Source organism: Acipenser ruthenus, chromosome 21 (genome assembly GCF_902713425.1).
Source record: "Acipenser ruthenus chromosome 21, fAciRut3.2 maternal haplotype, whole genome shotgun sequence".
Taxonomy (NCBI): Eukaryota; Metazoa; Chordata; class Actinopteri; order Acipenseriformes; family Acipenseridae; genus Acipenser; species Acipenser ruthenus.
This window is the reverse complement of record NC_081209.1, coordinates 29,596,602-29,620,249: the sequence shown is the minus strand read 5'-3', so window position 1 is coordinate 29,620,249 and position 23,648 is coordinate 29,596,602. Positions and strand designations below refer to the sequence as shown.

General features: G+C 41.6%; 1 protein-coding gene across 1 annotated transcript in view; it reads right to left on the bottom strand.

Annotated features, from left to right (window-relative positions):
• Nucleotides 1-4,272: 4,272 nt before the first annotated feature.
• The window catches only part of LOC117428223 (A disintegrin and metalloproteinase with thrombospondin motifs 7-like), a 58,986-nt gene continuing 39,610 nt past the window's right edge, over nucleotides 4,273-23,648 (bottom strand). The window contains exons 19-24 of the mRNA XM_058995508.1: nucleotides 20,686-22,914; nucleotides 19,005-19,157; nucleotides 17,693-17,866; nucleotides 17,345-17,491; nucleotides 16,066-16,225; nucleotides 4,273-6,653 (exon numbers count right to left, since the gene is read on the bottom strand). Of these exons, the coding sequence (XP_058851491.1) occupies nucleotides 6,490-6,653; nucleotides 16,066-16,225; nucleotides 17,345-17,491; nucleotides 17,693-17,866; nucleotides 19,005-19,157; nucleotides 20,686-22,914 (3,027 nt within the window). The 3' untranslated portion in view covers nucleotides 4,273-6,489. The remainder of the gene's footprint in view (nucleotides 6,654-16,065; nucleotides 16,226-17,344; nucleotides 17,492-17,692; nucleotides 17,867-19,004; nucleotides 19,158-20,685; nucleotides 22,915-23,648) is intronic.

Below are 23,648 nucleotides of genomic sequence, written 5' to 3'. Positions count from 1 at the left end.
GAAGGTGCTCTGGTCAGATGAAACCAAAATCGAACTTTTTGGCAACAATGCAAAACGTTATGTTTGGCGTAAAAGCAACACAGCTCATCACCCTGAACACACCATCCCCACTGTCAAACATGGTGGTGGCAGCATCATGGTTTGGGCCTGCTTTTCTTCAGCAGGGACAGGGAAGATGGTTAAAATTGATGGGAAGATGGATGGAGCCAAATACAGGACCATTCTGGAAGAAAACCTGATGGAGTCTGCAAAAGACCTGAGACTGGGACGGAGATTTGTCTTCCAACAAGACAATGATCCAAAACATAAAGCAAAATCTACAATGGAATGGTTCACAAATAAACATATCCAGGTGTTAGAATGGCCAAGTCAAAGTCCAGACCTGAATCCAATCGAGAATCTGTGGAAAGAACTGAAAACTGCTGTTCACAAATGCTCTCCATCCAACCTCACTGAGCTCGAGCTGTTTTGCAAGGAGGAATGGGCAAAAATGTCAGTCTCTCGATGTGCAAAACTGATAGAGACATACCCCAAGCGACTTACAGCTGTAATCGCAGCAAAAGGTGGCGCTACAAAGTATTAACTTAAGGGGGCTGAATAATTTTGCACGCCCAATTTTTCAGTTTTTTATTTGTTAAAAAAGTTTGAAATATCCAATAAATTTCGTTCCACTTCATGATTGTGTCCCACTTGTTGTTGATTCTTCACAAAAAATTACAGTTTCATATCTTTATGTTTGAAGCCTGAAATGTGGCAAAAGGTCACAAAGTTCAAGGGGGCCGAATACTTTCGCAAGGCACTGTACATGATGGCAATTCTATCAGTTAGCATTCCTACACAGAAGCATGGCAAGCTGTACATTCCCCAGCGGTTCTTTACAGAACCAGCTTACTGTATCTAAGCTGTGGGTTAATGGCACAATTTCCCATCTATGTATTCTGGAAAGAATGAAAGGCCAGCTACAGTAGAGTAGGCTGATATTATTTTCCATAGAAACAAGCCCGGAACCATGTGCATTAGAAGAAGAAAAAAAGTGTATCAATTACAGTAGAAATGTATCCCGGCTATTTAATACAAAGAAATCTGTGACTTAGAGGCTGTGTTTCCAGACTCCTGACCACAGAGGAGTGTGGGGGTCTACAGCAAGTGTGGAGGTACACCATGACTGGCTTTAAAGTGAATCCATTTCTTTAACCACAGCCGTTGCTGCCAGATGTAATCCATAAGCACGTGGAATGAAATGTGCCCGTGCTTGCATAACAAAAAGGGATTTCAGAGAGCTTTGTGCAGACAAGGAAAACACAACTGAGACAAAGGCTTCATTACTTGAGTATGGGAAGTCTGTTCCTTTAAGGCGCAGGGAATTCTCGTGTACTGCAGTACAGTAAGATATTTTTAATTCCTAGTATAATAGACTTTTTAGCTAACAGAGTTTTTTTAAATTGGTACATTGTTTAATCGTTCATAGCAGCCTGACAGTTCTAATTAGCAGCAATACATTAAGAAATGCTTTTCCTCAGCGCTGTTGGCTTTCACGCATGTAGAAAGGGTCACATTTCCGCTGTTTCAATTCAAGGCAGCACAGCCCATACTGAGTGCTTCATTATAATGCACTCTGCCGCACTGGGGCACATGTCTCAGCACTATCCTGATTTCAAATGGAAGTCCTCCTTGTTATTTTTTACACTGCTGTTCTTCACTAACGGTCGCCGTTTACTGCGCCAAGTGGTTTCGTTTTTGTTCTGTTTCCAGGTCATTGAAGTCAGAATCATTCGCAGCGATGCTGGCCCAGAGCGTCCCATCTGTTTGGCTGAAACATTTCAATATGACATGCTACATGGTTGTGTCAATGACCTAACAGACTCTAGTTCAAAGGTCTCTATTTCACACACACATGCAGCACAGAGTCGTTCTCAAAGCAGAACAGTCTTCAAAACCATCAATAGAAAAGTCATAGCGATGAGGAGAATACAGTACACTTCCTTTAAAAAGGAAGAAGAACGACAATGCAGCTAGTTTGCTTATATAGTGTGTTTAAAGACCTAGTTCTTCCTTTGTACTAAAATAATAGACATTGCAAAAGATACTCCGATCAACTTAGATTACCTTAATCTTTCCATGTCTTTCTCTGGCATTTTTGACATTACCCTGGGGCATTTCTGCATCCAAAAATGATAAATTATTTCAGATTACACTTGTTTTCCCAACCAAGTAAAATAATGTACCAAGGTGATCATATATTTATCAAAGTTACCAAACAACTTACAATAAAAGTAACTTAATCTATATGAAATATGTATTCAATTAAATATGTTTCTGTCTTTCTCATTCTAACACACTTTCCAAGTTTATTGCATGGTAAAGGCAGGTAGCGATTAGCACTACAATCATTGTAGCATTCCCAGTGTCTACCAGTGACTACCAGCAGGCTCAGAGAGAATGACAGGAGACCCTTTCCTGGCTAAGTGAAGCCCGTTGTAACAGTTTGATTTAATGTGAAGAGCAGCCTGATGATCTGCTGCCTGTTTGGCTTTCTTCAAGGATCTGAATCTGCTCCAGCTGTGCTGTGTAGCAGAACTACAACCACTCCGACATTAAAACTCATTACAATGCAGCACAAGATTTTACACAGTGATACTAGATAAGAGACAGTGATAAGGGTAGTGAATCGGGTGGGACTGCATCCTTTCCTCAGTTATAAGTGAAGGTTCTTCTATTTAAACCTGCAAAACAATTCCCCTCATAGTTTCATACCAGTGGTTCTCAAAGTTTTTAGGCCAGGGGCACATGAGGTGGTTTTTCTCTCACAAAACTCTCATTCCAAAATGTACAAATAAAACGCCTTTAAATGACAGATTTAACAGATGGCATATAAGTAGGGTGTGGACCACAGTGCAATGGAAATTGCTTCAGGGTTCCGCTATTCTTTACCGTTGCGTGCAAAGCTTTGAGGACTGGGTCAGAAGTGAGCTGAAACTGAGGGAAAGGGAGCAGAGAAGGCCAGGGGTGTGGGAGGACAGCCTGTGTTTAGTAGAGGGTGCTGAGGTAGATATGGAACAAGTGAAGCAGCACAGGACCTGGGAAACAACATCCTCACGGCACTTTGCACAGACATGCAATTGCAAATGCTGTCTGTCTTAAGTTTCTTCACTCACGGGTTAGGCCTTTTCTCAAAAAACCCATCATACTTGACTGAACTTATTTTGTATACTTATATTTGTTCTATTAATATCGTTGCCGCTGGACTAGCTGATCCCACTGGGAGTGTTAATGCTAAGATGCATTCAGAATGGTTTAAAGCTTACAGGGGAATGCTGGTACTGACATGTATTCATTTTTTGACAAGTGAGAGCCTGCAGCAGCCTCGAGGTGTATGTTAGTTTGAATAGTTTGAAAGGTATTGTTAGTTTGAAAGGTATTGCATAATATATAAGTTTCAGATAGTGGAATAGTGGATAATAATGGACTTGGTGTAATGAACCTCAGTGCTGTGGCTCACGTTCTAGTGCACCACTCATGCAAACTCCATCTCGCTTGTTTTATCTAGTCCGCTGTGGAGGGTATTAAAGTTATTACAAACTGGAGTGCCAAGATTTGAAGGCTTGCAGTCATCTACATGTGAGATAATGCCCACTGCACTTAAATATGAGAGCCTCATAAGTCTCTTCTCCTGTATCTGGTAGCACTGTACCCGGTACACCTTTTCTATAATGTGATGTTTAATGTGTCAGACTGGTGCATCTGCTTCATGTTTTGTAGAGAAAGCTAGGAACAGGTCCACGGTCAAATGGCTTCATGAAAAATCAAATAAAAAGCAACGTCCTTCTTTGTCTTTTCTTGTTCTCAAACCTTTCTTCTGTTCTTTATCGTTATTGACGTTGCCATGGACTGCAGCCATGGAGCTGTGATTATATGTGGCTACCGAGGACGGGTCCTTTCACAGCATACTGACTTTAAAAAAAAACAAAAAACAATAATGTAAACCTGATAAAAAATACTTGAGGGATTTCCAGCGTCTTGTTGAGCTCTGACTCCAGAGAAAATGCTGTCAAAATAAGCTGTTCAGAAACGAGGCAATAATGCCCATAGACTTGCACTTGTTATCTTGTTCAGCCTGCATGGTAAACTGTATCTGTAAACTGTAAGTCCAGGTTCTGACACGAGTACATTTCTTATGCCATTTTAATATTATAGATACATATTCAATCAAAACAGACCTGCCTGTGTGTCCCATTAATGATCTGGAGTATTCAAAGAAAGTTAAAACTGCTGTTGTTTTTTTTATTTTTTTTATTATTACAATCTTGGAATTGATGGGAATACAAAACAAGTTTTAAATAGTTTAAAAAGAAATTACAAAAACCATGACAAAACAAAAGAACAAGAACGAATACCAACAGAAGAGCAGTGTGCACACCCTTTATAGATATACAGGGTTTGGACTAAATATTCCAGATGATCATTTAGAAGCTGAGGTCAATGGTTGAAACAGAGCAAGCTACAGAGTTTAGTTTAATTAAAGCACATCATTGCACATAATCAGACAACTGCTCCCATTATTTGGCCGTACTGTATTATACAAAAAAATACATCTGTGTATACAACAAGAAAAATACTTTTCCGTGAGCAGTGCTACTGTGTGAAGATATACAGTGGAATCAATCTTGCATTCATTCAAATCCAGCTAATAAAAGGAAAGCCATGCCCCAAATGAAATTGTTTAATTTAGTTTCAAACATGCTTTCCTTACCATCCAGTGTACTTTACTAGAATAGTACACAAACTTTCATGAAGCAACACCTCATTACCGCTCTGGAGTGCTCTCTCTATATGTTATGTATTGTGTGTTAACTGGAATGAAGAAAAATCCCAGAACCATAGCTAACATACCTCCAGCATAACATTGCAGTGTTAGAATAGTGGTACTTGCTCCTTTAGACTTTGTTCCAAAATCTCCTTAAATATTGAATTGAATGTATTAGTCAGAAGGGGCTGGAAGCATGCATCAGCAGCTTGCACATTCCGTTGTGTTGCAGAGTTCTAGAACCAGTTCCCCATGTGACTCACAAGATTCATCTGGATGGTAAGGGGTGGTAGATTATTATTATATTCATCTCAACCACTATGTATTTGAAATGTGTCCTGTGGGTTTTTTCAGCTAAACAGCCTAATTGAAAATATATACGACTCTGGACTCTGTCTTTATCCTCTGTGTATAACGTTGTTTAAAATAGAACACATTTGAAATGCTAACAACAGACACCATCACCCGTACCAAACAGATACATTGTACATCTTAAATACAGATCTTAACATGCATAGCAAACTTGTGACTTGAGGACAAACAACTTTTAGTACAGAACTGATCACACAATATAAAAGTGTCCTTGCTACCTTCTACGAATGCAAAACAAAAATGTTTACAGCTCACTGGGAAACATATAATCAATGCATAAGGACACTGGGCTAGATTCATAAAAACATTTATTCAAAACCATCATTAGCAAAAATTTGACAGCTGGTAGAAATGTACCCAGTAAAGTTACCAGTCCACAAACAAACAGCTCAGAGATTTAATGTAGGGGTTTGTGAGCACTCTCCTGATAGGGTTTATAGAGTAAATGGTTTTTATTCTCTTGCGATAATGATTTGGAGTAAGCGGCTGTGAGAATGGAGCCCTTATTTATACAATGGGTGCAGAGTAACAGTGGATTCCCACTCCTAAACTCAACAATGGTGCAGAACCTTAACCGAAGACTCACTGAATTGTCATGTTAGTGCAGTAGACTTGCCACCACAGGAACATTACAAATACATTTGTGTTTTATAGTCTTTTAAACCTACTCTGTTAATCTGTTTATCAGTAAATATATTCCTATGTTTCTTACAAACCAAACAAAAATATAAAATGATTGCTCTGGAAATTCTAGATCTATTCAATGAACACAAATAATGTGTATTTACTTTCCTGTTTTTTTTTTTTTTTTAACTGGATAGGGCTGCCACAAAGACACTGATATAAAATATTATATATATATAAAACCACAGATCAAGTATGGAAAGTTACTGTGCTGGCCTGCCAACACCCCCACAGCAAGCGAAGAATGCAGGACTGTCGATAGCACCGCTCTCATTGATCGTAGCACCGTCTTTAAAGGTTTCAAGTTACTGGTGGTTGCACTTTGGTCTGCTTTGACAAACCTGTAGCAAGGAGAGATTACACAGTATCTGATTGGTTCAACCAGACATGTCTCCATGTTTCCATGCCAACCAGCGGTACCTGAATTTCGTCTGGGCGACCCCAGATGTAAACGCTGATTGGTGGTTTCCCAACCAATCAGATCTAAGATATTCTTCTGTTTGCTAGCCGCATTCTGTGAACTTTTGTACTGTAAGTTGCTACGGGTCATTTCTCTCTTCTCTTTTAATAAGGCAACAGGGTGCTAAAGGATCGTCGTGGTAACGCTGGCGCTTTTCTGTCTCCGCCTCTCACCTACGTGTGGCACGCTCGTTGCCCCGTTCTCGGACCCCGTGGCCCCCCACAGTGCAGGTCTGGCAGCACTGCACCCGGACAGTAGGGAGGGGGCACCGTCCCAGGAGCTTCAGGGTCTGGCAGAAACCGAAGGTCAGGCGATTTCTTACACAAGTGTGACCTAAAAAGACAAACAAAAAAGAAACAATACTTAGAGGAGGAATTCAGGATCATCCGCTGACTATAATTGACTGTTTTTTATCAAGTTCTGTTGTAGTCATTTTGCAGACCTAAGGCTGGATTATAAGCAGGTTTACTATCTGGCTGTCCAAAAAAATCTGTTTCCATTACTTTAAGGGAAACAAATGGCATCCTCATATGAGGCTATCATGCATTTACATCTTCCATCTGTCCCAGTATAAAGACTAGAAGATTTTTTAATCCGTCCCCATACGAGGTCGCCATGCATGAACTGGCTAATCCGTCCGCTGTCAGTTTGCTCCCATCACACACTGTCAGTTTTTTACCCCTGCAGTGGCAGCTTTAATGTAAGAGTTGGAAGTGTTTGTGTGGTGGTGGGGTATTAGGGTTATGAGGGGTATTTTAGTTCCAGACATGCCTTAGCTGTTGATTAATATGAGCAATGACACTGCCTGTTTCTAAAGCAGCAGTGGCCCTGTGAACACAGACATTTAGAAGAGCAGGAGAGTCAGCAGACTGCACCAGCTCACAGGGCTGTGCCCTGGGGGAGGGAATGAGAACCCAAAGGCATTGATGCCTTGATAGGTTAGCAGAATCTGTGCTGGAAAAGTCATTACGTTTAGTTTAGAGATGGTTGGCTTGAGAAAAACAATAAAATAAAATAGAAAAGTCTATCAAGTAAATGTCATTACTTATTCCTCCAGAAGAATGTCATTTCATCCACACGGAGCAAGCCATTTCAGACTGGTGTTTGTTTTCTTTTAGTTAACTTTATTCATGAAAACACTTTGGGTTGTACAACTATCTGAGATGAAATATGTGCCAGTCTTGCAAGTGCTTGTTCATGACCAGGTGATATGAGATTTAAAAAGCCCTCAGTAAATCTATTCCACATTCAGACGACTGCTCTGGTTTTGTAACTAGGTGTAGAATTATACCTCTGATCTTTCCTGTTGCAAGATCATACACACTCTATTTCCATTAGAAGCAGAACTCTATGTGTCTCAACAAGGCTACCTCATCAAAAAAAACATTCCGTGAGAGCATACAGCTGAAACAGAAACAGTGCTGTCCACAGAAACAGCTGGAGCAGCAGTGAAGATTCTCCATGCCATGCCATCATCATGCCATCCTGATTAACAACAGCACTTCCTAATGACTGAGCTGCACAATGAGGTCCAGCCTGCATGAGAAGCAGCTGTATGCTTACGGGGCAGAACTCACTTTGGGTTCACTTCACAGGAACAGTAAGTGCCAGTTGATATGATTCGTTTCTTTTGCAGAAGTTTATTTATTTATTTATTTATTTATTGTAAAGACAGATATCCGAGCATCACATCATTTCAATTCCTTCCTGGTAAATTGATTTTCATTTATTCTTGTTATGGAATGCCAAGTTTTTTTGGTTTGTTTTTTTAATAACACTTTCTGGTACTCCTTGTCTTTTTATCATTAACCCTCCCTCATGTCAGCAGATTCGGAAGCCCCGGTACATGAAGGTTGGTGTGTAATGCTTGTAAAATATCCCAGCCTCTTCCTGGAGGAAGTATGTTTTTGGTAGGGGGAATTTTCATGAGGAAGTTTTAGTGTATTCCTTTTTCCTGAATGGTTATTGAAGTAGCAGATTGGCAATGTTTTTGCCAGGTCCAGCTGCTTGTAACATTTCCTGCCAGGAGAATGGGATTAATCAGACAGAGTGTGCTGGATTATTTTAGCAGGACCTTTCCGGGCTTGAAGGCCAAACCTATCTTCCTCCATGACCCATTCAATCCAAGCTCAGCTCCTCTTAAAAAAAAAAAACATGTCACTACAATAGCACTGGCTGAACTGGACAGCACATTCTCCATGTGACTAGAACAACATCATGGTACCATTAATACCTCTAAGAAAGGCTTGTTTTGAGCAATATGGTGTCCGCTTGGGAATAATAAAGGATTTATATATTGTAATAGAAATGCCAACATGGAGTCTTTTAAAAGGAATGGAATAGAGATCCTGTGACATCAGTGAGCTTGAGTTCCCTGCTTCATCTCCCGTTAAAGTAAGAAAAACACACACACACACACACACACACACAGTACCGCAGGGTACAAACAATCACTGAAATAAACAAAAAATCATTGACGTCTGACAGCACTGTGAGATGAAAAGTTATTGGCTTGCAGAATTCAAAAGCATTTGAGTGATTAATCAATACATTTCCATTAGAACACGACACAGTCTATAGCACACAAAACAACTGCATTATAGGAATGCTAAAAAGTATAGTATAGTAAAGTATACAGTACAGCCTTGTTGTGTTTTCAATATCCTACCTATCACTGCTTCCATTCAATTCAATGTTCTTGCCTACCACTCTCTTCACCACACTGCCCCAGCCTACCTGCAATCCCTTGTGTCTCCTACACCCCTTCTCTACTGGTCGGCTTGTCATGCCTTCACTCCACTATCCGTCCTCCCGTGCCTGCTCCTTCTCTTCCCTAGACCCTCTGTGGTGGAACCAGCTACCGGAGAACCTCAGGACTGCTTCGTCTCTCACTGGAGGCTTGTGGTGGGATCTTACACCTAGAATCTGAATGTGCTTGGTGTCTGGCCAGTAGGGTTCGCTGTTGCAACTTATAAATAAAATAAAAGTTCTCAGAAACTTTCCTCGACCGTTTTTAATGAAGCCAACAGTCCATGGCAGACTCATCAATATCAAACTGTATTTTATTGACTAATAAAGATACTCATGGATTTAAAGCTTTGTAAATATGGCCCAGGTACTTTATCCCATCAATACAGTCTCTCTTTATTATGATCATCTTCAAAGGGAGTTTAGCTATTTGAGGTCAGCAGCAGTTCTCGAATCACTAGTGGGATGGAATCTTTGGGTTCCATCTGTGGAATACACATAACAAAGAGACACTGCAAGGCAGGGAAGGTAACTGGCGTTATGTAACACTACACTCAAGCCAGACAGCTCTTTAAATATCCCCGAACATGATATCCAGCTCTAGGAACAAACCCAAGCTCTAAAGCGGCCAGTGATTACACACAAGCCAAAACGAAGCCCGCTGCAGACACAATAGACACAAATTACACACAAGTCACTCAGTAGTGAGGCTAAAGCTGTAGAACTCCCCATTGGTTATTATTATTATTATTATTATTATTATTATTATTATTATTATTATTATTATTATTATTATTATTATTATTATTATTGTGGCAGGGTCATTTTTTCCTCCTCTAAGTGGAAATAACCAAAGGGATTCACAGAGCTGTAATAAATACATTTCCTGACTGACATTACTGCCTTGTTTCTGAACAGAAGCCCAGTCTTTCCCATACTCCCAGATCACAGCAGAGTGACATCATCATATAGGTCAGAGGGCACAGCTGTAGAACAATACAACAGGGCCCCCTCAGCAATGTGCCAACCCCCTCCCCCTCCCCTGCTCATCAACTCTTATATTTGATTCCTTGAGGCCCAGTAAGGTTAAACAATCTGTGGATTTGGGGCTGAAGGCAGGCTGGCACATCCCCACTCACAGTACAGAGCTGCAGGGATTCTATTGTTATTGGTTTCTTATGGGGGGATGGTCTGAGTCCACTGAGTCCTGTTAATCCCTTCAGAAAATATCTATTCAATTCAGACTGCACACCGGAACTGGGTGTGAGGTTTAGAATGTGCTGTTAGCAGTGTAAACGTTTACAGAGCTACGTCATGGTAAACAGAGAGAAGGGGAGTAAAGCACAGTGAAAGCATGGTAACAAAAACAAAAGCATGCATATTTAACACGGGGAGCTTTTGTCACTGAGGGTATGGTTACTAGATGTTTTCTGCCCAGCGTGGGTCCACAAGGTTTAGAATTATTCCACAGGTCAAAAGCAAAAGGAGCCTAGGTTTCTATATAGCAGGCATGCAACTTTGGCACAGTAGGACAAAGGCTAATAAATAGAAACAAGCTCAGAGCTTTACCACACCACTTGAAATAAATTAAAAACCCAAGCAAGCAGCAGCCTAATACAAGACCTGCCTTGAAGCAACATGCCCACTGCTACATCTGCCAGTCAGACTTGAGGTACATGTCTTTAACAAATGATCTCTAAACCAGCGCTGGTGGAAGGGGAGAATACAGGCAAGCAAACTGAGAACCTCCTTTGCCTAGTGTAGTAACAGATACTGTATCGTCTTTTCAGATGAAAAGATATGTTCGCTATAACATGTTTTTATTTCAGTACTGCACATCTGGAATCTGTATAGCGACTGGAAATGCACAACAAGCAAGATTTTATTAAATTGTTCTGTTAGCCACAACCACTTTAGGATTTGTAGCCTGAAGTAGACAGTTTTTCTTAAACCAGCACTACAGAACAAAGCTGAACTATCTTATAAAGAATAAGCTGGCTTTCAGTGTTGCTTTCAGTGTTGCTTACACCTTCCCCTCCCCCCTCCCCCAGTAGGGTTCTCAGTTTCCTTATACAACAAGATATTTTTAATCAGCTTCCTCATTCCGGGGAGATATGAGAAGGGGAATGAGAGACTGACTTGCTGTCTTTATTTCCGAGCCAATAAACAGACTGATAATGCAGGGTGCTTGTTATTATCCAGCAGACACCTCAACCCAAGGCATAAAAAAGAAAAACAAGTCTCCATGACAGTCAGAGCCTTTTCAAGGCCTGCAGAAACAGGCATTATTTTATTCCAAATCCTCTTAATTAAGATCGAGAGAGGGACTTTAACTCAGTGTTAGATTTTTATAGATAACATATTCAAGTTTGCCAGCTGAGTCCACTTGGCTTGGGGGAGTTGATCTTCTGCTTTGCATGATTAATGGGGCTGCCTCTGACTGCAAATCCCAGGTCAGATTCACACAGCATTGAATAACTAACAGCATCCTCTATTCTCACTGTTGCTGCTTCTTTGATTTTGGTTACTGTTGTTTTTTTTTGTTTTCTTTCAAATTCTATATGGTCTTAATAAACAGATGTAGTACTGTTAACCTTATCTGATCAGAGAGCGCTTAATGCTGCAATCTGTGGAGATAATGGTGGCTGGAAACAGCAGGAACACACCTGGTTTTCAGAAGCTCTCTTATCTCCTGGGTACAGCCAGTAGGAAGGTCAGGCCAGTGTATAGCTTAAAAGCTTTCCCTTTACAGAAACTCTGCCGGCTTTCACTCTGCAAACCCTACAAAGGATAGTACTTGTTTATTTGTTTTGTTTTAAATGATCTCTCTTTGAAAGTGAAGCAGCCACAATTAGGGACAGGCAGTCCTAATCCAGGGCAGGTAAGGGTGAGGATAATGTTTCCGTTAACACATTGAAGTTGGAAGTTGCATATGCTCTATAGAGTCAATAGATTCACCTTCCCAATGAACATTTCCTATTTCTCTTCAAGGCCCCTTTCCTGTGTCTTTACTGCAAACATAAGAGTGACGATATCCAGCAGATGGCAGCCAGGTTTTACGCTTCACTCATTATTCATGGCTTCACTCTCAGCCTCTCAAGCCCAACAGCCACTTGCAGATAACAGCAGTTGATAAAAGGAGGCGCTTTTGTGTGACCAATGTAATGAAAAGATGAGTAAAACAAAAGCAGACTTCATTTTGCAAACCTGCAACCTGAGAAGCCTCTGTTCCATTCAGAGCCTAAATTATTAAACCAATTTAACCTCATTGCAGGTCTTATCAGTCATTGGCACATATCAAACATGTTGACTGCTGACTTCGAGGACCGCTTTAATGCACTGCATTTTGCAAACCAAAATCATAATAAAAGCTGTGCATTACACATAATGTGCCTTAATATAGAACAGACACATATGCTGACACATACCATATTGACTACTGCACTGTGTAATCTTCTCATTAGCAGTGAATCGCTCTGCTCCCTCACTGACAGCAAGTCCCAGGGTGTGTAAGTGGAACCATGCTGCCCCAGGGCCCCTGCTTGTCAGTGCTCGATCTCAGGTCGCCGCACCAGTGCCCAGACTCATGTTCCCACTCCCCAGGGAGGCCATGGCTCAGAGCAGTGTTGAGTTTAGGGCCTCATAAGCATGTGTGTTGTTAGCTATAGAAACTCAATTTCAATACTGATCGACAGTCAACATCTGAATGTGGTACTTACACAAGGCAGGGTTTCGTACTCACAAACTCAATGCATGAATGTGTTTGACAGTCACCCACCTTCATTCTAAAGGGAAACTACAATGTGCATGTCATTACAAATCAGTATCCGGGATTGAAGTAAGACGTGTAACTAGTCACAGGTAAAGAAATACAGCGTCATTGGATAACTGGGCTCATGATAAAAACCTGGAATGGCTCAATGTGCAGCTTTAGTCTTATCCCTGTCACTCATGCATGTACACAGTCATTGAGACAGAAGCATACACACGGAGAGGAGTGAAGGAGGGGTAAACTCAGTGGCACTGCATTGGCAGCTTACATAAAAACCTGATAACAGCCCCAAACTCAAGACAGACAAGCAGAATCGCCTGCAGAAGCCTGAAAATGTCAGCGTGCAGATCGGTCTGAGAAAACCAGGCTCTGACCTTTTAAATACAGGGGATTAGAAGATTATCTTCATCTGCGAGTTCACTGTCTTCAGAGTAGCTCATTGAAAGCAGAACAGACACGGCACAACACAGTACAGCTCGTGTCAGAAAAGTAGTGATCTGCCGAAGCTGGATAGCTACCACAAGTTCCATCTTGCATTTGGCATTCATACTAGTTATACTGCTGCAGTTTATCAGGTTGAATCTAAATAACCCTGTCACAAGGGGCTGCAGTTACATTGAAAAATGCTTAAAGTTATATTTGGCAATTGGAGTGAATGGAAATTTGTCCAAACGTGACCGTGGTGTCACAACCACATTTTATAAAAACATCCAGGCTTGTGTTTAGGGACAAGCCAACAGGTTGCATTAATCTCTTCCAGCAATTACTGTGTGGATTATATATCCACTAAAATGTTTTAAAGGTGCCGGGGCAGAAGAGTGTTGTTTTATTCGCTGAAGGTGACAACGTCAGATGTTATTTTTAAAACGTTGCTTTCCGAGTACCAACGGAGCTTGAAGAAGACTCTCCTAACCTCCTGCTGCTGCAGCATGTCTGCATGGCTCCCAGTGACACAGTATCAACCTTCAGGGACTGTGTGAACAGAGAACGTGAAGAAACCAGGCAGGCAAAGTCATGACCCTTTCTTTATTCCAGCTCTGTGTAGAGAACCAGGGCTGACGGCTGGAATTCAGTTGAGATCATTTTCTCAACATTGGCACGCTATCAGATCACTTCCAGGCACTAGGAGGAGCAAGAAGAAACTTTCCAGCATCCTCACACAAACTCAGAGACGCACAGCCAACTTCCAAAACTAGGTCAAACTTCATCAGTTTCGCTCGAGGCTTCTGGCAGCTGCTTACCATCTTAAAAAAGACCAACCCATTTAGTTTCAGCCTCTGTATCAAATGTTAAGTGCTAGAACTTTTCCTTTTTTCTCACACTAAACAATGATCTGTTTTTTCTGCAGGACTGCCGCAGTGGAGCAAAAACTGAACAGAGTCCACAAAAAGCTAATTTGTTGTGTTGAGTTCCAGTTCTTCCCCCAGGGAGAAGCAGCAGGGGGAGTTATAAAAACTCAGACACTTAGATGGCCTGGAATTGGAGAAAGGGAACCTGCTGCGCTTTTTACTATATTTCTATCCCATAATATACACCTGGTTACTTAGGTAACCCTTAGGTAACACTTTACATTGTGTCTCTAACGACTGTATTTACAATGTAGTTACTTAGTTAATACATGTGTGCTTACACATCATTACAGTGTTATTACGCATAGTTCCAATGTACTTCAATGTATAATGTAAATCTTTTAACACAATATATGTAAGTACACAATTGTATCAGAAAAGGGTTAGGGTTAGAGCTCAGGTGAAGGGTCAGGGTCAGGGTTATTACTGCATGTGTGTGTTTCTTTTATTTATCTGTTTCTGCTCACTTCATCTTCATTTTCAACCCTCAGTAACCATGCACTAGGGCTGACAGACAGGGCTCCCCATAGACCTGAGTGCTGCTCTTTAGTTGCACAATTTTGATAAAAAATGAAACACAGACTGTCTTCCCTGATTCGATCAGCGTCCCTGCAAGAAGTTGCTGTTTGCACTATCTTATGGTGAGCCCAGTCCATTATAACACAATCAGGTCTGGCAGGCAAATCACGAAAGAATTACCCCCCCCCACCCCCACCCCCCCACCCTGCAGCATCACAGATTACGATAGCCTACGTATATTTCTACCAATATGCTCTGTTGTTGTGGTCTCGGATAATTGCAATTATTAAAGTGATTACAAGTAACTCAGATTGCATGCCTGCATTTCAAACCACGTATCTATGCTTTGCTGTCACATGTTTCCATTTAATTGATGTGAAATGGAGACTGACACCTGGGGCTACTGTGCTGGCCTGTGGGGGTTCATGCAGACTCAAAATAAACACTGTAATGAAATACTAAGCTGTATTTGTATATTCATATTCTTTACTGATATAATAGCCCACGGCTCAGAGAAAACACTTTAACGTTTTCGTTTGGATTTGTGAGCAGCTAATAGCATGTTGTGGTGCTGCCAATACGTATCAGGGGATATTTTTGTTTTAGGATACCCTGTCTAAAAACCTCAGAAAGAGCAGATCTACCACATTTAAAGGTGATAAAGAATTTGAAGAGCTGATACGATGTAACAGATTTGTTTATTTATTAGATACTGTATACAAACTAGTATTCAAGACCTCCAAATTCTCTTCTTCAGGTGTAAGTGGAAACTCTTCTTGCATAATCAAAGCTGCAACCCCCTATCCTTTAAAATGTGGTGTTTAACAGAATGCCACCAACCAGGGAAATGAGAAACATTATTCTGAACTAAACCATCAGCAGTATCATTACTTTTTTTATGAATGGCTTCAATGCTTGCTTTTACAGAAACAGAGCTGAACATTTATGGGTAACGGAGCTGTCACTAGATGAGTAACCGGTTTTCTATACAAACACACTGTTTCGCTGGAGAAATGAGAAAACGTGCCATTCACAATCAGAAACTAATTCCCAATAATGAAAAACAATGACTCTCGCTTAGATTGCCACCTGCAGGAAACAAAGAATGACAGCTACCTGTTGAGGCAGCACTTTGACACAGCACATCTGCGAGGACCTCCAGTTCACACACCCCTGACCCCTGGTTTTCCTGTCGGGCTGAACTGGACCCCTGTGCCCCCGGGGAATAGACAACAAAATCTTTTAAAAGCGCGATAGGAATTACAAGGTAAAGCTATAAGTCAGGTATACATACTAGCTAGTGCCTTACACTGTGTAGAAGTGCCTGGGAGTTGTCTCAGTGTGTGAAAAGCCTTACTTGGTTCGGCATTGTTGCACTCCTGCGTGTTGCACTTCTGTGTGTTCTCTGGCCAGGGCTCGTGGTCACACTGGCTGCTGTCCTCCTCAGCATCGCCGGTCTTGGTGTTGATACACTTCACTAGTCGCCGCTGTATCCCCCCTCCACAGGTAGCAGTGCACTGCGAGGAGAGGGGAAATCAATATTATTAACACTGACGACAACACAGCCGTTATGGATGAGGATGTCAATATTTGAATGCAGACTTGCTATGCGGTGGAATAATTCACAATGACTGTGAATGGAAAACTGGTGGATGAGTTGTAATTGTATTACAAGAGCTTGAGGTTCTCCAGTTGTGTGTGTGTGTGTGTGTGTGTGTGTGTGTGTGTGCGTGTGTGTTTGTGTCTGTGCTTGTGTCTATGGTGTGTGGTCCCAGCATGTGTGTGTGAGTGTGTGTGTGTGCATGTGTGTGTTTGTGTCTGTGCTTGTGTCTATGGTGTGTGGTCCCAGCATGTGTGTGTGAATACAACGTGCCACGAGGTCAAGAAAATCCACCATTTGATTTATGGCTTACAGCCTGTACAAAACTGGAATAACTTTACACACATATTGAAGTAATCAAATAAAGCGGCAACAATCTAAATATTTCGAAGATGATCAGTGGGCATTTCTTGTGAATTAAGTAGCAGGTGCATGAATTAGTTTCAGAAAAAAAAACACCACCAAAAAAAATATACATAACCAGATGTGTAATCCTGTCCCCGCTTAGCAGGACAAGGCTAGAGTCGGAACACCTGCTTTCCAAGCTGAAGCAGATCAGTGGGGTACAACAATTCCAGTCTGGGGTTTGTTCCAATCAGGTCCTAAATTAGTTAAGTGACCCTGAGTGATAGCGCCTCACCAACCCATTATTCAGTCAGATGCTGACAATCAGATGAGGGGCACTGGTGTTGATTGGGCTGATTTACCATTCAGAGTGAAACAAGTGAACAAACAGCTGCATGGGTTTGATTGGCCCTTCCATTCCTGGTCTTTGTTCCAGCCCTGTTCCACTGTAAATTGCTTAATTCAAACCTCCTTCCAGACCCTGCACTAGCTCATGATCACATTTGACCTGTTCAAAGTGTAGTGTAATGGCCTTTTAGGACCTTGATAGGGCACGTCTGACTGAGAGGGTTCAATATTCTAATTTCGGACATGTTTGGAATAAAGACCTTGACTGGACTGGATCTCGTATATGCACTGGACTGGGTCTAGCACTAACCTTGGAACATGACCGTCTTTCAGAACCACTCACCTGGCCCCAGGACCCCACCACCCACTTGGTGCAGGGGTGCACGTTACACCCCTTGGTGCTGTTGGGTTGCATGGACTCCTGACATCTTCCGACCTCGGGACAGGTGACGAAGCGCTCCTGCTCCCCTCCTCCACACAGTTCTGAGCACTGCGGCGAGACGAGAGACATATCGTTGGAGTGTCTCTCAACACACATAACAAAACACTGCAACCAGCGTGGTCTCAAGCACTGAGCTACGCAAGAGGCCTTTGAAGTTTAACACAAACACGTACAGTGGAGTGTCGCTTCTTGAAAACAAATGTGCATTCTTTATTAATGATCAAAGCGAAGGGGGTTTTAAAAACACACCTCACTCCATGACGAGGTGTACCAGTCCATGCAGGGTCTGGAGTTGCAGGATATCTGCAGCGGGGGCTTGTGGGAGACTGCCTGGCAGTGGAAGGGCCTCAATGGCCTCCGGTCTCGAGTGTCAGTGCACTGCACCTCACGCACTTTCATCCCTCCCCCACAGTTACTGGAACACTGAGCAAAAAAAAAAAAAAGGAGATTCTTAAGATTGTCATTTCCAATGCACACACAACAACCCCCCCCCCCCCCGAAGATTAATACAGACGTGAGATATATAAAACATATTGTGACTAAAGCACTTGCCCTTTAAGGAGTCAGCCTCACCCCTGTGTTCACAGTCTAGGCTGACCTGCAGTGATGAGTTACCAGGAAGCAGCCACTTAAATGTATCTCCATATCCTGAATTATAATAAATAAGGTTGCTGGGAAATGTGCTTTCCTTGGCTGTTCTCCTGGTAATGTTTTATACAGTTTGAAACTGCAAATAAATAATATTGTGATGCAGAGTTCAGGTTAGCTAACTGCTTCCTGCTCAGCAAGCTAAAGTAAACTCAAGGAATTGCACCCTTTCAGTCTTTGTGGTACATTTGACTGTTCTAGAAGGAAAACATTATTTTAATTGGTGTTTAAAAGGGTTACAGTATTATGTACTCCATATTTAAAAAGGTCCATTGATAACACTAAGAACTACACATTGCTCGCTCCCTATGAAGTCAACAGATTTACAGTTGCCAGGAATCTCTGCAGATAAAGGCAGTGGGGCCTACTGGCTGCTGCTTGAAACAGTTTGGATTGTTTAAAAAGTCACCATTTAACACAGAGGTCTATTGTTTACCAGTGTTTTAATCAATGTATCGTTTGGGCTATACAATATTGTTCAATTCTGAATTAGTTCAATACTGCTGCCAACACAACACATTTGTGAATGAGGTCTTTTTCTCAGTGAGCTTTGCTGAGTAAACAGTTTTGGGTAAGTTGTAAGTATGTGAAAAGCATTTTACAATGTTGTAATTGCAATGAAATGAAAAGACACTAATAGCTCAGGGTTTAGAGAACTGGTCAGAAAAGACACAATTCTTAATCGTAAAGGTTTAACAACGGAAAAACAAACCGTGATTCAAAACTTCAGAACTTTCATCCACCAAGCACACAGCCCCATTAGTGTTTATCCCTCACAACCAATGAAATGAGTTTTACTTTTGAGACCCAACAGAAGTAAAGGAGTTCCGGAGGCCTGGGCTTTTTTCTTGCTGACGCTATAACGGTACTGGCCTCTAATCCGGGTCCTGCCTCTTCCTTCACATTTTTTTACCTTGCCCCATTCTCCCACACGCCATGCCGAGCAGGGTCTCAGGTAGCACCTCCGGGCAGGGGCTGGCTTCTTGGTGATGTCACAGTCTGTGTCCCGGAGGCTGCTGCACTGCACTGTCCTCCAAATCGCTCCCAGACCACAGCTCGTGGAGCACTGCAACAGCACCACACAATCAACGCAGGCTTGCAAAACAAACCTACCAGCAGCTTAAACATTGTAAAGAACAGCACGGTGTGGAAAAGCATATTAATAGATATGGCAAACCACTGTACACTATTGTAGATGCATAGTATAATCACAGGACAAGCATGGTAAAACTGCATAAATACTGTGCAACAATACTGTGGTACACTTTTATAAGGGTTTTTAAAGAGTTGCAGCTTTCTTGCAGCTTTAATAAATTGTATAAAATGTTACACTTGAGTTCTTGAGCCAGGACTGTATAAAACACAAATACAAAATTAAAGTGCTCTTTTATTAGTTCTCTGAAGTACTTTACTTTTAGCCCAATGTACTTTCGCCCCTTTTTAACCCATGATTTACTTGGAATGTAACATATCTACAACAAACAAAGAGATTACCAAATATATAGCAGGAGTGAGGTGCTCCTGTGGGTTCATTTTCTTCTAAAAGCTATACAGAAATATGTTGTGTGAAGCTGTTGAGAGTGGACAGGTGGGGTTGCAGAGGGAAGAGAGGGTTTTCAGAACAGCAGAACAAGAACGAGGGAGTGCATGTGACATCCACAGCCATTATTCTCGTTGTCTTGTGGAGCTGAGTGTACTGAAGTGTCTGTGCTGCAGTGCAGTTAGAGGAACTAAAAATGATGCTAATTGGCCTTGGGTACACATAAACCCAGATAAAATGGTGCATCAATGATAATCAATTTCCAGAAACAATAATGTTAAAAATAATCTCATACAAATCCAACAGCGTAATTATAAATTGGATCAAGCTCATACTAGCTGCTCTGCAGCTAATCAGGTAATCAGGTATCAAAATAAAAACATTGTTTATTCTTTTATACAATCAAGTACTCCAAAGACAGACATGTGCCCGAAGATGAAACCGTAATTACCAACCCTAACAAATCTGTGCTGTTAATCCCAGAAAATAATTGGCAATTTGTATGTCTTGGTACGTTGTAAATAAACAAAACTGCTCTAATGAAAACGGGAAGGCGGACATTTCCTTTACACATGATGGGACATCACCGATAATGTGAATTAATATTCAAAAGCATGTTTATGAAACGCTTTATGCACTTCACTGCATCATAGCACATAGACCAGCTTTCCTAGGGAAAAGTGATATTACAGCTTCTGAATGTGGCATCCCAATATTGTTTTATTAATTGGTACAACATGTCGCTTTAAATGAGATTATGTAGCCACATCTGTTTCAGTTATGCATGCATGAACGTACTGCAATCTCCTAAATTGTAATTAAGCTTCATACTATGTCCTTTCGTTCGTCACACCATATGGGACTCAGTAGATGATACAAAAGACTGCCAAAGCCAGCCGTCCGTTGTGTAGCTATTTAACTAGGCATCCCCTACTTGTGTAATAATACATCGTCAACAACTAACTCAGCTTATTGAAAGGTATTCGAAGTCAATACTTTTTGCTTGCTTTGATCTGCACTTCTCTTTACGATGAAAATAATTTGGATCACTTACTGCACTCCAGTGGCTCATGCTCCAGAAAGCAGCCGCACTTGTGTCTTTGTTGGCCGACTGTGTAGACAGCAGAGGCTCTGTTGGATTTGCAAGTGCTGTCGTGGACGGCTCTTGAAGATTCCTCTGAAGATGGTACCTACTGGTATGGCTTGAACTGTCAGGTGAATCTGTAGTTTGGTGCGCTCTGTCTTCGTGCCTGTGCCTCAGCATGTGCTCGGGAACTACGATTTCATTGGCATCAATCTCCGGCCACTCTGTAGTGCTGGCGGTGGTGGTGGTGGTGGTGAGGGCTTTATTCTTCTTGGGTGTCCCCTGAGAAGGCTGAGCAGTTACATGTTTTTGGTAAAAATCATCTGCAGAAGCTGGAACCCCATAGACTTCACCTTGTGGAAACCCCAACTGAGTTACTGTAACTGGGGTTGAACTTGTGGAATAGAAGTCTGTCTGTGAATCTAACAGATCTTCTTCAAAGGGCCTGTTATGTGGTGGCTGGCTGTTGGATTCAGGTCTGGTATGCCGGGGATAACCGTGCCCTGCTGGATGCTCTATAATGGGCGGGAGTGACTCTGGAGTGTGGAGCATGGAGAAAGCTGTGGTTTGAATTTTCTCTGTTGTTGGTTTTGTTCTTCGTGTTGCAGAATCTGGTTCTGAATCTGAAGGGTCATACTCATGATCGCCTACTTTATTATAATGACCCGAGTCCTGTCCATCAAATGCAAGTCCTACTGATATAGGATTTAAATTGTACTGGTTTGGCATAGTTGTTATTGGTGGCTCTGAGGTAAAAGGGATGGCTTCAGAAGAAGAAATGATCGGAGTATACAGTTCATCAGACAATTCTAGGGGGGTTTCAGGGGGCTCCTTGGATGTCAAGTACCTTTCCAATTCAATATTTTTGGGAAGATGTTCATTGCTATCTCCTACTGCAGTATCTTGTTCAATCACGCTCATGCCATCCCGACTGAAATCATTCTCATTCCTGGAATCAATGTCCTCATCTCCCGTTTCATCATCCTCTCCGATACTAAAAATGAGATCATCAATAACATCCTCCTCATCGTCAATAATGCCGTTTAGACCTTCACTCACATCTTCATCGACGTCATCGCTTTCATCTGTTTCACTGAAACCCTCTTGATTAAAATCATTATCTTCACTCTCGTATTCTTCCTGTGGGTTTTCATCATCGCCGTCATCAGCTTCCTCTAAACTCTGCTCATGGATATCTTCCTCGGTGAGGTCTGTCTCATAGCTTTCAGTACCAGTGCTGTGAAGGATTATAGAACGGCTGCTATGAAGGATCTCGGTCACAGCTACCTCACTTGGACCATCTGTTGGAGCCAGGCCTCCATTTGGCTGCTTCTCGTTATCTGAAGAATTGGGTATCCTTGTATCTAAATATTGCTTTGTATGATTCACAACCGGTAGCAGATGGTTAATTAAGTAGAATATCTCTTCGTCCTCCTTTTCAGTGTCAGCTAGGTCTGGCTTTGTTGTTTCAGTCTCCTGTTCTTCATATGGGCTTTCCTTTGCTTCATTATGTTTGTCATTTTCCCCACCCAGGAGATTCTTATTCTCTTGTTCAATCAGCACACTATTGTATGGTGTATCTCGAGTGGGATGCAAGTCCTCTGATGTAGCATCAGACTCCTCTGGGATGGCTGATGTCGTGTTGTCTTTGGGACGACCCAATGATTCTTTATCAATGCCATTTATCAGATGTGAATTTTGGTCAGATTCTCCACCCACGCTATTTACTCCCGGTTTCTTTTCTTTGATGTTTTCTTCTTCTCCTTTTTCTTTGACGACAGGGTCATAAGACAGATCTTCATGGAAATTGATGAAGTTGTAGTCGTAGTAAAAATCATCCACAAACACATTTTTGCCGGTAGTCGGCTCTATACGGTTATGGATGATAACATCGTCTTCAATTAAATTGTTCAGATCGTCATATTTGTCTGGCCGGTGCGATTTGGGAATCACTTGCTCTGGCACGGGGTGTTGATAGTTGTCGTTATTGGGAATGAAGTCGATTTCATTGAACAGTTCTTTGCTCGACGATCCACTTCCAGACCACTCTGATCCAAAGATCTCCACCTTCTTGGGACACGGCTGTGGGTTGCATGTTGTTTCTGATATAGGCTTTTCTCTGGGCTCACAATCAGCGCCTGTGTTTTTACTGCAGCCTACGGCACGTCTTTGTATTCCACCACCACAAGTTTCAGAGCACTGGAAAACAAAAAAATTATGCATTTTAAATGACCAACTATGGGAAAAAAGTGAATGTTATTATGCTATAATTTCCATTGTTTATGTATGTAACCCCTACTAAACCGCGATATATACTTTAATATGCATTTTTAAAAGGTAAGCAATCCACTGTCTTAGGCAGTGTGTTTGCCATTAGATGCTGCGCACCTGTAACTGGGACATATAACAATAGCTTCCATGAGGTTTTGATACGAGTCCTTAAAAAGTAAAAGTCTTTTACCGAGACCAAGTCAAGAGACACTTCTTGACTTTCTAAAATCACACATTAGCCCTGAACGGCCTCTTATGGCGTTTAGTAAATGGCACAGTACAGAGGTTAAATGAAGGGCGGCTATAACACTTGATTGCTGGAAGGCGCTTGTTAAAATTCCATTGTTGTGCCGTTTGATTTGACTGATTAATCAGGCCCATTAGTGTCTAAGAGCTGAGTACACTGTAACCAGACTGCTCAGCTACATCAGGGACAGTCAAGGATCTCAAGCTTCCCTTTGTGTGAAGGTTACACTATAAATCATTTTTTAATTGGGATTTTAATTTTCCTTGCGATGGAAGAACAAATTGTTTTTCCATAAACCGCTATTACACCTAGCTATTAAATGCTCTCCTGTATAAATCCGATTCACTGGGATTGACAGGAACAAAAATATATAAATATAAAATAAAATAATAAAAAAACAGTAAGTACTACAAAG